This window comes from Pseudopodoces humilis, chromosome 7, assembly GCF_049639895.1.
Source record: "Pseudopodoces humilis isolate 2021_Gansu_Grassland_sample_001 chromosome 7, ASM4963989v1, whole genome shotgun sequence".
NCBI classification, from domain to species: Eukaryota; Metazoa; Chordata; class Aves; order Passeriformes; family Paridae; genus Pseudopodoces; species Pseudopodoces humilis.
The window spans coordinates 25,967,189-25,983,699 of record NC_142206.1 but is presented as its reverse complement, the minus strand read 5'-3'; the positions used below and the strand labels follow the sequence as shown (position 1 = coordinate 25,983,699).

Genomic DNA, 16,511 nt, shown 5'->3' with positions numbered 1-16,511 from the left:
GTGTGAAATGGGTCATACAAAATAGGAAATAAATCTTTTTTCCCTCTAGCTGTCTATTATTACAGGCTTGTTCTTCATTAATAAGCACTGGGTAAATACCTATTAGGAAGCTAGAAACCATAAGAAATGCTGTGAACTTCAAAGGCTGATAGATTCCTGGGAAAGGTCAATGCCAAAGAACAAATGAAAGGCCTTCTACTCTGTCAGGGTCCTTTCAACTCCCTAAGTATTGTAAATGAAGCTAAAGAATCCACAACCTTCTTTCTGTGATTTACAGCACAACTCATTCACTTGCTAAATACACCTTTGCTGCTAGGATTTGGAAAGGCAAGGCCCAGTCACAAGAGACAGAAAGCCCACGTCCAGCACTGTCTGAGCTGCACAGCCCTAGCTAGAGACAGAGGGAGACAAAGTGGATTCTCTCTATGCTGCCCTTCTTGTACAAGAGAATGGCAGAGAACTGATCTGTCTGCAAATGAACAGACACTGGAATTCCTTCCACTGAGGAATTCTGAATGTGCCAGGAAGGAGGAAATGGTCCTGTATCTTGAAGTCAAATACTGAGGCATTCCCTAAAGTCAGAAATAGATCCATTTACACAAAAGCAATGTTAGCAATCTAATCCCCTGGTATGGATGAGGGACCTTAATGCCTAGAAAATTTAGTACGAACCTTCAGCAATTCTGTGTTCAATGGCTCAGTACCGTCTCAATCTGTTACCTGAGTTACATTATCCTGAATCCATTCCAGTCTGTATCCCAGGACATTTTCTTTCAGCACATCTGGAGCCACACCTTCCCACTCCAAAATTAGACCGGGATCTCTTTGAATAACATGGATATTTTGAGGGGTGCTGTTTGGAGCTGAAAGCAGAGAACATATATACAATCACTTGTGCAGGAAAATAAGGCACTATCCACACTGAAAATGGCAGTTTCACCCTCTTTCCTGAGGTCATCCAGAAAAGAGAGGGTGAAGGGAGAGAACAACTTCTGCAAGCCATCAGAACTCTGCGGTTTCCAGTGCAGAAGACAGGTCAGCACCTCTCATTTCTCTCAAGATCCCAAGAATCTCATAGAGCTAATGGGACCAGCATGCAGAAGCCCCATGGCTGGGTCAACTCCTGTATTATGCATCGCTGCTGTTAACCACTTTTGACTGTGTATTACTGTTTTGTTCCCAGAGACCCTGAGAGTGGGTGAGCAATCTAACAGCGTAAGTTAGAGTGTTGATTCTGCAGTTACGTGTTCCGTACTGCAGAATCAGCAAGGAGTTAATGACATCTACAATCGTCTCTTTTTCAGCTTCAGAACTGCCGTCATGTTCTTGTCTGCTGTTTCTTACCAAGCTCCAGGGTCTGGAAATAAACCCTGTCGGTGAAAGGGGAGCTGCCCATCTCATTGCTGCACTGCACACGGACACTGTAGTTGGTGGAATGCCTCAGGCCTTGCACGGTGTAGGAAAAGGGTGGCACTGGGGTGACTTCAGTGGACACCTCCTGGCCATCTGGTGACTCAGCTACCTGTGCCAAGAGTAAAACAGAGATGACTGTTACCATTAACAATATGACTAACTTGTCCACATGGATAAGAATCCCATTTAATTGTCAGTTTAGGAATGTGTAAGAATATAGCACCAGTGGTGCTTAAAATTGTGAAAAGGGAGTTGTCAAACTAAGAATCATGAAGTGACATCACTTGGGCAGTACAAAAATTTTCCACCAGATGAAAATTTAGTTCCATATTTTAAAACATTTCCTTCCCTATGTTACAATTTCTACAGCTGGTTATTATTCCTTTAAAGAAAACTAAATGTGCTTGTCACTTTGAGTGGTAGCAGCCAGCTTCTGAGATCTGTTTAAATCTGGGCAATGAAAACCAGTAGAGCAACTTGCCTGCTGCCTACTGTCACCTTTTGCCAAACTCTTTCTTTCCAGAAGTTTGTGTATTTTCAATTTTGTAGTGGATGAGAGACATGGTAGACATAGGTGGCTTGGTTCAACTAATCTGTTTCAAATTAAACTGAAAAGAAACTTCTTACCACTCCTGCATCTCTTCTTTTTCTTGCTTCCAAATCTGAGCTTTAAAGCAGCATGAATGTAAATTTAAATCTGGTATCACTGTGTGCTTTTAATGCACAGACAATGTTCCTACTTTTGTACTAACAATAGCAGAAATCACTGCATAGCTCCCAGGCTCAGACTTTCTCCTCAAGTGCATACAAAATAGCAAAGCAGAGAGTAAAAGCAAGATGTACTGACAAAAGTGAAACAATCATATGGACTTTATCTATTTTATATGGCAGCCTTTCTTCCTTTCTCACTGTCCTTCTGCTCACTCTCACATACACTTTTGGCACACTGATTTGTTTGGCTGGTAGAAAGAAAGACTCTCAAGTTTCCTGAAGAGAAAAGTGTTGTCATTATCAGCGTCATCCACAGCACGGAGAAACACAAGACAATGATTTTGCAAAACCCTGTCTGCTGGATGATGTGTTTCTGTTCAACACTCCCAAGAGCTGGTGCTCGTGCATCTTCCCCTTTCACAGCCTGGAACCTGGTTTGTGTTAGCAGTCAGAAAACGCTGCCATGCCCTGCCCTGTCCCCAGCAGCAATCTGCTTGTCTGAACACAGGGCTCCTGGGGCACCCGCCGCAATGCCCGAGGGCCAGAAAAACACACCAAGCTTCCAATCCCCCTTCAATTTCTGGGAGACTCCCAGCAGAAGTGAAGTTATGAGGAGCCAGGAACATGTGCATTTTCACATGGAAATGTAGGTCAATGCCTCACACAGAACCTCTCAATGTGGGAGTCAGGAAGCATGGTTTTCTGACAGCGCAGGGTCATTGCCAAGTTATCCCGCTCCCAGACTCAAATGGAGAAACTCTGTCCCCCCCAAATAGAACAGAAAAGGCTTAGAAAAGGGGTGAGAGACTGCTGAGTTGACAGAAACTGGGCTGCTCTGATTCAGCCTCTTTTCCACGTGTCCCATCCCCCACCCCTGCCCCTGCCAAAAGTGAGAGGGAGAACTTAAACCCCAGAATGATTAGCATTGCAGCGTGCAAGCCAGAGAGAATAGGCTGTTCCAGCTCGAGATAACTGGCATTGTAAAACAGAGGAAGAAAACCATTTTCAACTGTGAACAAGAACAGAAGCAGCAACAAAACCCACAGACCAGGGCCAGCTGCATTCAGAAGTTCTTTCTGCCAGTGAGTTAAACTAGATGACGATTTCTTTTACTTCTGAAATATAATAGACATCAGAGCATGAAACCTCTGGTTTCCAACCCAAATAAAAGGGGACTGCAAGTAACTTAGCAAGACTGCTCCCAGCATACATACAATTTATAATCCTCCTCTGCATAGTTGGCAACACAGCATAGAAATTCCACTCCAGCTCACAATGCTGCTGTAATCAGGTAGGGAAAGCATAGAGGCCTGGCAAATAAATCCATGGGGAATGTGCCTAGCTGTGTTTGCACAGCCTGCTTTGGGTATCACCATTTATTTTCTCACTGGGTTACCTGTTCTTTGATCTGATTCTACAGCCAAGTATGCAATGACAGAAGCTAACCCTGGCTGAGGTCGGACACATACCATTGCTCTCAGGAACTTCAAGAAGCAGACCAGTTTTTCAGAGATGTGGGGTACTCTGCACCTGGCAGAGCTACAGAACATTATCAAGCTTGATTTTCTGGGAAGAACTGGTCTTTGACAAGGGAAATCCAATCAAGATTTAGACTCAGAGCCTAAAATTGCTCTGAAACACGCAAATAGGTCTGTTCTTGTATCAAAAAGCCCAATCTGTCTCCTGCCTCCATCATTCCTACCTTTCCTGTACTGCATCCTATACTTTGCAAGCTCCTCATCTCTTGGGCTCATCGGTATGACCAAATTCCTGCCCTTCTTCTGGCATCCCACAACACAGGCCTGATTTGGCGTGGGACTCACAGGCACCTGCACTGGAACAAGCTAGAGTGCTCCATGCAGGAAGGGTGAGCACCCTGCAGCCACAGCTGCTCCGGGGCACTTCCCACAGAGTGCTGTGTGCTTCGTGTGTGCTGCAGTGCAACAACCTGGATGGAGCAGCTGCCATGAAGCAACTGATAACCTGCTGGCCAGGAGATTGTGGCCAGCCTTTAACACTTAACTTTCGAGCATGAAGTTCATGGCCTGCTCTTTGGCACCTCTGAGTTGCCTCCTGTTAAGTTTTTATGTTTTAAGGCTGTGAAGTAGGAATTGAAACACTGCTAATAAGATGTGAGAGCAAACGAGGGCCCAGGAAATGTTGTGGCTCAGGAGAGTGCTGTTATTCATGCAGGGCAGGGCACAGCCCAGAGAGGCCATACCTGGAGAGTGCAAGAATGGAGAGGTGCACGACCATCGAATCCTGGCACCCAGAGCACGCTGGCATTGCTGCTGGTGACTTGGCTTACAGTTACATTGAGAGGCGGGAGAGGCATGGCTAGAAAGGAAACAAAGAGACCTTTCAGTGTACACAGAACTGAGCAGGTATTCACGTGGAAATGGAAGAGGCTTGAGGCTAAAAATTATGCAATGAAATCACTAACAGGAATGTGGTAAAATATCACATCTTTAGAGAGTGTCCCTGACTTCTTGTGAATGAAACTATTATTTTAACATTGGACAAGCTATTGTCAGCCATTCTCACACTGTCCATTGATGCACACAGGCAGTGGTTGATCTCTTTGATAGCAATGCCAGCGTGTGATGCTTACACCTTTGCTACTCAGCTCTCTTCCCTGCCCCCTTCATGGCAGGCCATGACTCAGCCCTGCACACAGTTGCCTGTGGACCCATATTGTGAACTAAATCAGGGCTTTAAAATCCCACCTCAGGTTCTCAGTCCAGCTTTTGACACCAGCTCTGCCAGCACTGGGTGGAGGATGGTTTGCTGTAGTGACCTGAATACGCTGGGGCTGGATTTGCAGTAGACCTCTTTGTGCTGCCTCCAGGTGTCCATTGCAAACTCCCACTGAAACACCCTGGGACAGAGCCTGGACTGAAAACTGCCTCCTCAGGCTTGGGATGAATAAACTCTGTTTTACAGAGGGGAAATTCAAGCCAAAGGGAGTGCCTGCCACACATGGCTGATACCACTCACACAAATTAAGGGCAGGGCCAGGAACAAAATCAGGATTCCAAGACTGGACAGTTAATCAGATGCCCGTGCTTCCTGTCACCACAGCACAGCACAAAACTGCTTGGCTTCCTTTTAGGATCCTTGATGTTTCCTTTTTTCCTCTCACTGTAATTCCACATAATTAATTCCTATCCTTCCGGTCACCATCCCTTTTTCACCTCTGAGTTTTCATTTGGGCACTTCACTCCTGCAAAAATTAGCAGCTTCATGAATACTAACCTCTCCCTCGACCTTCTTCTCATTTTGAAAAATTGTATGCCAATGCTTGTAGCAGTTTTCCCACAGCACCTCAACAAACTGTACCCTCAGGAGTCCTCTTTCAGAAACCCATCCTCAGGACAAAGGTCTGCCTGCAGATTGAATTTTCCATGTCTCCTGAGTTGTAGCCATTGGAAAGCAGTAATAGAAGAGTAATTGCGAGCCAGGATTCCTACCCTGCCAGAGCACCTTTGTATTTCACTGCACCAAGGACAACCACAATACTGCTGCCATCAGCATATCCACAGGGCCATCTTGCAAGAGAAATGCAGAGCCCAAACACTCGGGGTCTCTGCAGAGGGCCTGAAGGAGAGGAATAGATGGTGACACAGATTAACCCTATAAAGCCTTTGTTGTCTGGTTAACCAGTTACCAGGACCCAGGGCAGGGCCTGCCACCTAGATAAGAACAGGGTGTGTGGGTGGGGGGCATGGCAGCAGACCAAGGGTCTGGGGTGGAAGCTGGGCAATGAGCTCTTCTTTAGTTTCTTTTTTAGTTCTTTCTTTAGTTAAGACTTTCCTGCATCTTTGTTTCATCCTCTTTTGATGTTTTGTGTTCAGGTCTGTAAGTTCTTTAAAGGGAAAAAATCCCGCTTTCACTGCTTGCTGGGTATTGTGGAAACATTGTCCATAAACCAAGCTTTTGCAGACACACTTGTAACTTTTGACTTTAGCAAGGTGTGCCTTTCAACACAGGATGGTAGGACCCAAGGAGGTATGTCCTGTGCCACCAGTGAGAACAAATCATCAACTGCTAACACAGCCTGTGTGTAAAGGAGACAGTGGCTGAGGAGGGTTGGTTTGTTAGCACCTTCCCCTAACTCTGCAAGCCAGGGCCAGATGTGTTTTCCAGTCATCTCTTGGGAAAAAACTGTGGGCGGCTGTTTCCTGTTGTGCTCCAAAACACGGGATACAACCCTAAAAGTGTTAGCTGCGCACATAAAGAAGAGAAAAGCCTGTCAGAAAGCAGGACCTTGAGTGTTAACATGAGAGTTAACTTCCCCTGTGCTTAGAGAGTGGCTGAACAATGGAGCTTTGTAATGGCTGGGGACTGTGGGCTACAATAACAGCAATTTTCTGCTTGGAGTACACCCAGCACATTGTGGGCACTACGCAGGATAATGAACAACAACAGGAGAAAATAGGAAGGAACGTTAACAGTTTGTAAATGTCCTAGCAAAAATATTTGCCTCTGGAAACACAGAAGAAACTAATTGTTTAATAAATTGTAGAAAGATTTAAAAGCCTGCATTAGCAGATGGGTTTGTGTAAGAGAGGAAGGCCCTGAACATGTATGTGCAGACAACTACTCCCAGGAGTAACTTCACTGAATTCTGCATATTCATAGGATCAAGAACTAAATAAACATTATTTGGGCCTGCCCTATTTCTGCTGTGTAGGAGCTTTGCTTTAATTTTAACGGGCTATGCTAGATCTTCAAAGTTTTTCTATTTAGAAAAGCCTCATCATTTAGGCAAATTTATAACTACTTTTTTAGACATATCTGTGAGGTATTACAGACAGCTTTTATGACTACAGCACTGGACTTGCTATACAAAACCTGAGTTTTTTTCTAGGACATGCCACATACAGGTGCAATGCTAGTTGAGTGACTTAAGCTTACTTTTTCTCAGCTCCAGAACGTGTGTGTGTGTGTGACATAGGTGTGTGATGGCAATATCTCCCTCCTAAATAGGCTGTGTGGATTCATTAGCTGATGACCCCTGAGGAACACTTTCCAGCTAAACATAATTGCTGGGAAATGAGACAATTCTGAGGTCTTTACCTCTTCATCTTATTTATGATTAAAAAAATAATAATCTGTATTAACATAAACAACTTTAAAAACTTGTTTATGCTAAATGTTTTTTTCAAATTATGGCTTGACAAGATATTTTAAAGTGTAATAGCTTTGTGAACTAAATTCTATCCCAGGATAAAATATCCATACAAGATATATTCTACAATAACTAACTCCTCTGTGTACACAAGCCTTTAAGGCAACAACTCCAAATGGTTTTAAATTAAGTTATAAATCTTACTAGTCCAAGGTACTGCATTCTTGGCATAGCAGTAACCACAATGTCCTGAACAAAAACACACTCCAAGAACAGTAGATTACAGCTGGATTTTGACCTCTCCTTTAATGAACACTAGCTACTACAACTGTGAGTTCTGATACTGACACAGACATAAAGGATTGCTTGTATTTGTGCTGAGCAATAAGCTACCACTTGGAACAAATTATTTTTGTGCCATGCCTCTCCTGGAACGGATGATCATGTAATTAAAAGTGTATTAAAGCATGACTAAAAATTCTAATACAGAAGCATCTCAACATGAAGAAGAGGGGAAGAGCTGATTGCTCTGACTATCCCCATTTCAGCCTGGAGACCTACAAATGGCAACTGGTCATGCACAGGCTAGGAATTATTTGTTTTCAACGAGCTTTTAAAGAGCAGAGAATTTAAAAAATAAAATTCATAAACACAGTGTGGATGAGCAGACCTTACTGGCCACTGGTGATCACCTTCTTTGACTTTTTTTTCAGGATCTAATGTGATGCTAATAAAAGCAAGCAGAAGTAATGGCCTCTTCAGCTCTAACAAGACCCATCTATTGCCAAGAGGGAAAGACTTCCCTGCTACAAATTTATACCAGCTTCATCTCTCACAAACAACTTAATCGCCCCAGCTCTCTCCTTTTCAAGGAAAAGCTGTCATTTGACATCACATTTCCACTCCTGAATCAGATGTGGATTATTTTCAACAGCCTGGGACATGGCCCTGCATAGGAAGTGGGAACTGCTGTTAGAACACAAAGCATTGTTTCGACTGCTGAGAGCTCCAGCCGGTGCTGGCAGCTTTGAGGCCATTCCTTGCATTAAGGAGCCCTTTCTTCCCTCCCCAGAGAGCAAATCCGAGGCCCTTGCCCAGTCTTTTGCACCCAGTCTCTCACCTTTAATTTGAACAGTGGCAGTCCGAGATGAAGACAATCCCTTTATGTTGTGAGCTTCACAGGAGAACACTGTGCTTTGATTAATACCTGTAGATCAGCCAAGAAAAGGAAAGAAAACACAAATAGCTATATAATCCAGCTTCAACCTTCAGCAGAATTTCAATTGTTTGTGACATCCAGCTCAAGTTGTACAGGCAGTTGGAAGGGTGAGCTGGGTGCCAATCAAAGGCATGCAGATTTCAATGTGACTAATGTGCTAAACGCATTTTTAATGGAGGGAGTGTGGCAATGTAGAAAAGCTCTCATGGAAGTGTCAGAAAGCACTGAAAAGGAAGGAACAATCTGTCAGAACAGCAGCTCATAATGCTCAGGTAGTAGATGTCTGCTTCCCACATGCTGGTGAGCATCTTTGGAGCAAGGATTGTGCTGAACTGTGAGCTCACACAAAGCCCAACGCTTTGGGCCTCAGCCTACACCTGAGCAACATTCATCTTCTAACTGGGCTGTAAGCCCAGGCAAACTTTTAATCAGATGCTGCCAATTTCTAGTCAATGCCCACCTGTTCCTCACCTTGCATCAGATTTCTGAAGACACACAAAGGATGTGCAAGTTAAATGCTACTGCATCAGCACTGAAACACTTTCCAGGGGTGATACAAGTAAGAATGTCTTCTATGAGCATCCATCCATCCATCCATCCATCCATCCATCCATCCATCCATCCATCCATCCATCCGCATCATACTGATGTCTGGCTGTTCCAGGATGCATATAAATATGGCAAATGAATCAGAATTGAGATAGGTTTGCAAGGCTGCCTGGAGAACTGTGTCCAGCAACTACTGTCATGTGTCTTGGGCCTCAGTTGCCTTAAAAGGCTCTAATTGAGAAAAGGTAAAGACTGGCTCACTGTGGGCATACAATCTAGGAAGGAAAAACATTTCAGAGCTGCACAGAGTAGCTTGCACAGTGTCTCTGACCTTTGACTCACCTCTCAAGCCTGTGACTAACAGCATTGCAAAGAAGGTGAAATGGAAGAGAGGAAGGAGTGCTATTCTCATCCCTGTGAACCAGAGGAAGATGCTGCCAGCAGGCTGAAGACCAGGCAACACAGCAGAGCAGCACCTGACATGGTAGGCCTGTCCCAAGACAGAACCCAACACAGCCCTGCCCTGAGGAAAATACAAAATACACCACAAACCAGGAACTGCGTGTTCCCTAGCACCATGCCAGCACTGCTTTCCAAATACAACATTGCTGAACCTTCTAAATGCTTGCTTTCTAGCCAAGTACTTAGTTACTATTTTCTTCAGAGCACGATACTTTCCTCAGCTAGCGATGCTTGTTTTCTTACCAAGTGTCTTTTTTGACATGCTTTGGTAATCCAACCATGCAGGTTGTGTCCTGCTTCACATCTTAAATTGCAAAGACAAGATATGCCCAAGGGGCACCCCAACATGCATTGAAAGAGGGTGTGCCCAAGGGGCATCCCAAAGAACACTGGAAGTAAATAGAGGTGCTGATGACAATAAATAAAATAGCAATTCATCTGGAGAATCACTAGGAGCAGATGTCTCTTTTTCAGGCTTCCAAGCCACTGGCCCCCAAGAACAGATATTTGTGAGGCACTGTGGGATGAGTTTAGTGGAGGAAGGGTGACTTATTTTTTTTATTGTCTTTCTCCTCTTGACTATCCATCTTTTCAGTTTCCATTTCAACAGGAAGATTATATCATAAGGGAGCAGTTTTCATTTCCAACTTAGAACAGCATCGGTGTCTACGTAAGAGAGGGAGCAGATGATTAAAACCATTTAAAATCACAAATCAGATTTTGATTTGTGAATAAATAAAGTTCTAAGGAAAGCCTGAATAGGATTGGGTTGTTCAAAGGATGGTCAAAGACATATAAAAACTCAGCCTGGGTGTAACTGTATTAATACTGATAAAAAGGGCATAGAGGTGACTCTTAGCTGTAAAGAGTTTAGTTCTTTTATTTCTAGATAACTAGTTAAACTTTGGGTCAGGGCTGCTGAGAATAATGAAACAACAGCAAAGAGAAAACATAACACAAGGCTGTTGGACAACTAACTAGAATAAAGTCACTTTTAAGAGGTAACTGCAAGAATAGCTGCAGTCAGTTCCTGGTAGAGATACATCACTCTTTCTGGAAGTGGTCTGAAGAGAGGCCCTAATACCTACTGGCTCCTGAGTTTTTCTGCTGGCCCTGCTGGGAAAAGCTCTGCTCTGGGGCAAACAGTGGTCTTGAAGGGATCAACCAGCCCATCTGAGCACTGATTCAATCACTCTTCAAGTGTCAAACAATTACATGAGGTAGTCAGATTTTCATGATAAGAGCATCCAGCAAGCCTGCAAGAGCAGAGATAGGGGTGGGTAAGAGAGAGGAAAGCAGTGTGTGACAGGGCTGTGCACAGAAGGAGGGGATGGCGTCTGTTGCATATGAATGCTTGGAGAGTTCCAAGAGAAAGGGCACCTACAGAGTCACTTCCATAACCATGAACACCCTCCACGAGGTGGAACAAGAGGCACCCAATGCATCATCTGCTCAATGGCATCTTTAACAAGAGTGCCAAACTCTGTAAGAGCCTGTGTGCCTCAAGCCAGCAGAAAACATTGGGTACACATCACCCCTCGAGATAATTTTTGTATGTGATTATGACCACTGAACCCTTAATCAGTTAAACACCATTCCCATGAGTGGCTACCCAATGTACAGGGCATGATCAGAAGAGAGCTCTTGTCCTCTTCTGATGCTCAAAATGATCCCCTGCAGCCGCAGCAGCCTTACCTGACACATTTAAGATGGAGGGGGAGACGTCTGGAAGCCCCACTCTAGAGTCTCCCATCCACCAGACAATGGTCACTGGTTCAGGGGGACCAACAGCAGCACAGGCCATATGAAATGGGGCATTAGGAGACACAGACACATCCTCAGGTTCCACAGTAAAGTAGGGCACACCTGGAAAAGCAACAGACAAGTGACAATAACTGGAGTAACTGCCTCTTGTTTATTTCCACTAGTATCAGTGCCCAACACTGGACATCCATCTGTCCTGCTGCTAGGCCGAATCCGACGCCCTCTAAGCCCTTCACAAAAACCAAGGGTCAGATATGCTGGATCACCTCAGGGCATGAATGCCTAAATGCTACTACTATTAGAAGTCAGAGAGAAAAAGTGCTTGCTTCCCACAATGCCTTTGAAAAACCACTTTCAATTCAAGACTCCTCTATGAAACAGCTTTTAGTGGTAGCATTTTCTCAATTTTTCAGCAGGAGAGATGGGAGTTTAAAGAGGCAACAGTCAATAACTTTAGTGGTGGCAGACACCACTTTAAAAGACAGCTAATCCAGCTGCAGATACTTCTTGCCATGCATTAAAAACTGAAGCTTGAGAAAGTGTTGCACTACCGGCTTTAACAAACCCATGAATGAGGAAAGAGTCCCCGCGGTGAGAGACTGGGAGCATTTACAATGCTCTCTCTGGAGTTTAATTGAATGGAGATGCCTTCCAGCACACTCTGACACCACGACAACCAGGCTGCCCTGGAGTCAGGGGTAATTTGTTTCAGAGCTGAAGGCTATCCACGGACACAGCTCTCTTGGTAATTATCTGTTCCCCACCATGGAAAGACTCCTGGTTGGTACAACAGGTCTCAGATTAGGCCCACAGGGACCAAAGGGTAGCTGCAATGCTACCTACCTTAGGTCATCCCTAAGTGGCAATAGCAGTGTAGTTCAACACGTCAAGAGATGTGGTTCCTCTTATGGGCAATGCCAAAACTCTTGTGGTTTCAGTGCTCCAAACCAGTAGCACAAATTTTGCCTGCCATCAGCAGCAGTGCTGACCATGCAGGACAGCCAGTTTGTATTTCCAGTGGTTGGTGGAATAGCTGAAGGCCCAGAGAAACGTTCAGTTCCCTTCTATACAGAAATCTTTGTGTGTCAAACACTGCTGATACCAAGAGCACTTACCCCAACCAAAATAAGGTATTCTCAGCTGCAAAAAGCATGCTCTGGAAGCTGCTGATCTGTTGCCCCACAGAAACAGAGGAACTGACAACATTGTGCATTCACATGCTGAACTTGCACTGTCTGTCCCTGGCCAAAGATGACAGGCCCAAGCACCTCCAACAGAAGTCAATTAATACAGGTGCTTAAACAGGGATTTAGAAGCCTAACACTTGACATTTCCCCAAAGCTACAGCCAAAAGTGCTCTCCTCAGTCTTTCACTGACTGTCCAGTCACTGTTTATGTCTTTCAGGCAGCAATTCCTTTGTGCCTTCCTTGCCTCCTTCTCTTAGAGAAGTAAATGAACAGACTAAACCAGGTCTAAACCCAAGTCTCTTGAGGAATGACAGTGCCTATCTGTGCAAAGGGTAATGTTCAGGACAGGTATATCCATCGTCACGGCATACTGCTTGTTTTTGCTGACATATTATACTTCATTTTTTTATTGCATTCATACATAAACAATAAAAATTAGTAAGCTTTTGAGATACCAGCTGCAACACCTCTGCCTGCTTTGCTCTCCTTCTCCAAGGAAGATTAGAAGGGAAAATAATCACCGTTTCTCTACCTGTGAGCAGGATCCCTGCCTCCTGTCCATTTGTCATGACACCCAAGGTAAACTTTCAGGAAGATCCTGCCCAGCTCGGCAGGTTTTCTCACTTTGGGAGCAGCTAAACAGAGCAGACAAGACCACAATTAAAAACTTTCATAGTTGAGGGAATGCAGCTGACTCATCCAGCTGAGGAACTCGCACTGCCCCTGTCAATGTTACCTGGGCAGCTCACTGCCTGTGACACGTTTGGCCTCCCAGTTCCTGGTACAAGAGGTGAGTGTCAGCACTTTCACAGATGCCCCATGGAGGCACTGAGCAGCCAGCAGACAGGAAATCAGCAGCAAAACGAGGAAATAATCCCTCCTATTCCCCCTTCCAAGCCTGTGTCCAACCTTTAAAGCTGATTTTTATGTACAGCTCGGTTTTGAGACAGCGTTGATTCAAGGGAATGTGTCCACACGGGTGTGGCTTGGTCTCTGACTAGCCACAATGGGGGCTAGCAGCCCCAGGAACAGCCACACAGTCAAGGTGTAATTTCAGATGGAAAGTTCTGTAAGAAACACAATCCGTTTTTTAATGCTCCACAGTGTGCCTCTGAGATCACCTCTCCAGGCATCAAACACCATCATGTTCTCAGGAAGGCCAGAGACTGGTTTCTAAGCCAGGAAACAGGTTCAAAACAGTTTTAGTTTTGTAAATTATAAGAAGTGTTTCATAAGATCAAACATTTTTATTACAAAGGCAGTTCAAATACCGTAGCTAGAAAACCTGGCAGATACAGACTACCTAAGCAGATATTATACAGCACAGAAATCCAGTCAAGCTCACTTTAAGTTAGATCACCAACAGTCCACACTTATTTGTGTGCCACACTGAAGTGTGTCAGCACCTACTGAAAGCTGCAAATCGCCAAAGATCCTCTCTCAGTCAAGAGGACAGTTGTTATCAATAGAGCAACCACTGCCACACAAAGCTGGCACGTCCAGGGAAGAAATACAGAGATAACAGCAAAGGTGGGTCTGATAGGCTTTTGCATTCCCAGGTGTTTTCTTATGCTAAGAGCTGACACATTTTTTAAACTCCACCCCTTATCACTACTTGTTAATTTTTAATTTTATCCACCAACTCCCTTTACACATGACCACATTCCCAGTTCAAGTTTAACTACCTTCTTGTAACTACCATACTTGTTTTTCTCATAAAGGCAACTAGTTGCATTTTTTTTTACTTCTGCTGAAAGCTTTGGCTTTCATTCTCAACACACTTCACCTCACCTAACTGCAGCTGTTTTTTGTGACTTCGATACTTTTTGCCTGTGCAGTCCAGAAGGGTAGCATGGTTTTTTTCTGACAGCTTAGCATGCTGAGCTACCCAATCACTCCTAATGCACCCACCATGCAAATGCAGCCACCTCTGGAGCAGGCCATGGTAACTGGATAGAAATAAAAACTCTGCACAAGGGAGTGTTTTAAGCAGTAAACAACGTTTTCCAGTTGAAACTATACGTGAAAACTTAGGTGGACAAAAGCCTGGGATTTATGGAAGGCAGAACGTGTTACTCTTCTTGTGAGAGCTGCTATGAACGTTTTCATGCTCTGAGCGAGTGAGACCTTTGCTGTAAAACATCCAGACCACATCACCTCCCACTACACCCTCCCTGCGCCCCCCTGTTTAGGACTGTCAATTCTGGCCCAAAATGTTACCCAAAACATCCAAAAAACTACTTCTGGCTGCAAATGCATTGCTCCTGTCAACTTCTTCACCAAGTATTAAGCCATCCTATGACTACTAGCTTCTGAGGATCTAACAGAATCGTGGCTCAAGGGAAATGAAACCAGAGAAAGTAAGATCCACGCTGCCTTGGGTGAATTTTGAGCAGCCACGTAGAAGCCATTCTTATCAGACAACCCCGGACAGAAAAGTTCCGCATGGAGCAGTCACAGCTACGAAATGCTGATGTACAGCACTTCTCTCAAAACTCACAGCTGGGTTAAAACTGCACCTTGCCCACAAAGACCTGTTTGGCTGACACACAGGAACAGACTGTGACCCTGCTTAGAGAAGTGGGTTGGACCAGATGAGCCCCATGGATTCCTCTCGAGCCGAACTATTTGCCATTCTATGAATTATTTAGAGATGACTGCAACAATGGACTTAAAAGCTAAGAGGAAAGAAATGCGCTTGCACAAAAAGATCTTGTTTCCTAACATGCCAAAATAAAACCAGAAGGCAATGAACTGACAGCTCTGCTCTTTGAAGCGGTTCTCCTAGTTCTTATTCCTGCTCTGTAGTGATTTCCCTGCAGTTAGCAGCAATGGTTCAGAGCCAAGAAGCCTGTCACTGGAGCAATCTGCTCTCACCACTTCGACCTAGAGCATATTGGTGGGTCAGCCCTGAAAGGAAACCAGCACTACTACTCCTCCTTACCTTCCACTATGAGCCACACTTGTTGTGATTCTTCCTTCTTCCCCCCGTTCTCAACCTGGCACCAGTACTTCCCAGAATCTGTCCGCTCGACGGATTTCAAGCTGAAAAAAGTCAAAAGCCATATCGATATTTTATGTGGATAAAGCATGTTTTTGCCCCAAAGGACCCTCCAGTGTTTGGCAAACCAGATGCATGGAAAACACCGAGACACAGCCAGCTCTGGGGAGGAGATCAACAGCCAGCCAGCGCAAAGCACATGGCAAAACAGCAGAGATGGGAGGCTCCTCTCTAAAGTGGGTGGAGAGAGTCCTTGCAGAGCAGACAGTCTTCCTCCAAAAATATCCTCGCAGAAAACCAGTCATCTGTGTCCTCTGAGGATAGGAAAGGGTCATCTCCATCCTGAATCTTGACTCTAGCTAGCCTTCAAGTGCGACAGCTTGGCCTACAACATCTGAGCTAGCAGGAAACTCCACATTGCAAACCTCCAGCGAGCTCGACTGCTTTGCCTCAGGTGACAGGAGTGGCAACAGCCTCACACAGGAGCAGATGGGTCAGAAAAGGGTCCCCCTCGCCTCAACTGCGTTCGGCGCTATTCTGATCCCAAGAGTGGCTCACTCTGCAAAACTCCTCGGGCCTCCCAGTTTGTGATTTCAAGGGGTTATGCTGGTGCATGGTGAGCAAGGGCAGACTTTGGTCCCAGAGCAGCAAGGTCTCGGTTACCAAAGGCAACAGTGTGACTCTGAGAGCCTGTCAGTGCACCAGCGCTGACTGCTCCCCGCCGGACGCGCGGCCGTGCGTCTGCTGCCATGCAGGGATCCTCCGCAGAGCTGATGCCCACCTTTCTAACGCTAGCAGTCCTCCTCGGAGAAGGGGAAGGACATCTCAGGAAGGAAGACAGAAAGGGGAGAGTGTTTGCCGGAATGCACAAAAGGGACCCACTACAGCCCGATTTTCAGAGCTGGACCTTCAAATGGCATCAGCTGTCCTGCCCAAGTTCTGAAACACAGTGATCACAGCAGAGAGTCACACGTGGGTGGTAGAAATGATCTCGTTAGGAGAAGAAAGGAAAAAGGAGAGAAAGATTCAGATACCTCCAGATTTAGCACCCTAACTTATCTCTGGTGCTGCAG

The 16,511-nt window shown here is 45.1% G+C and overlaps 1 protein-coding gene across 5 annotated transcripts in view; it reads right to left on the bottom strand.

Moving 5' to 3' along the window:
* TYRO3 (TYRO3 protein tyrosine kinase) overlaps positions 1-16,511 on the bottom strand; it is a 41,464-nt gene that overhangs the window by 20,047 nt on the left and 4,906 nt on the right. For 3 of the 5 annotated variants that reach the window (XM_005522488.3, XM_014252137.2, XM_088057654.1), the window contains exons 3-8: positions 15,382-15,482; positions 11,181-11,351; positions 8,376-8,462; positions 4,346-4,461; positions 1,345-1,522; positions 721-863 (exon numbers count right to left, since the gene is read on the bottom strand). In XM_005522488.3, the coding sequence (XP_005522545.1) occupies positions 721-863; positions 1,345-1,522; positions 4,346-4,461; positions 8,376-8,462; positions 11,181-11,351; positions 15,382-15,482 (796 nt within the window). Of the gene's footprint in view, positions 1-720; positions 864-1,344; positions 1,523-4,345; positions 4,462-8,375; positions 8,463-11,180; positions 11,352-15,381; positions 15,483-16,219; positions 16,378-16,511 lie in introns of all 5 variants that reach the window. The other 2 variants (XM_014252138.2, XM_088057655.1) reach the window with 2 other exon arrangements.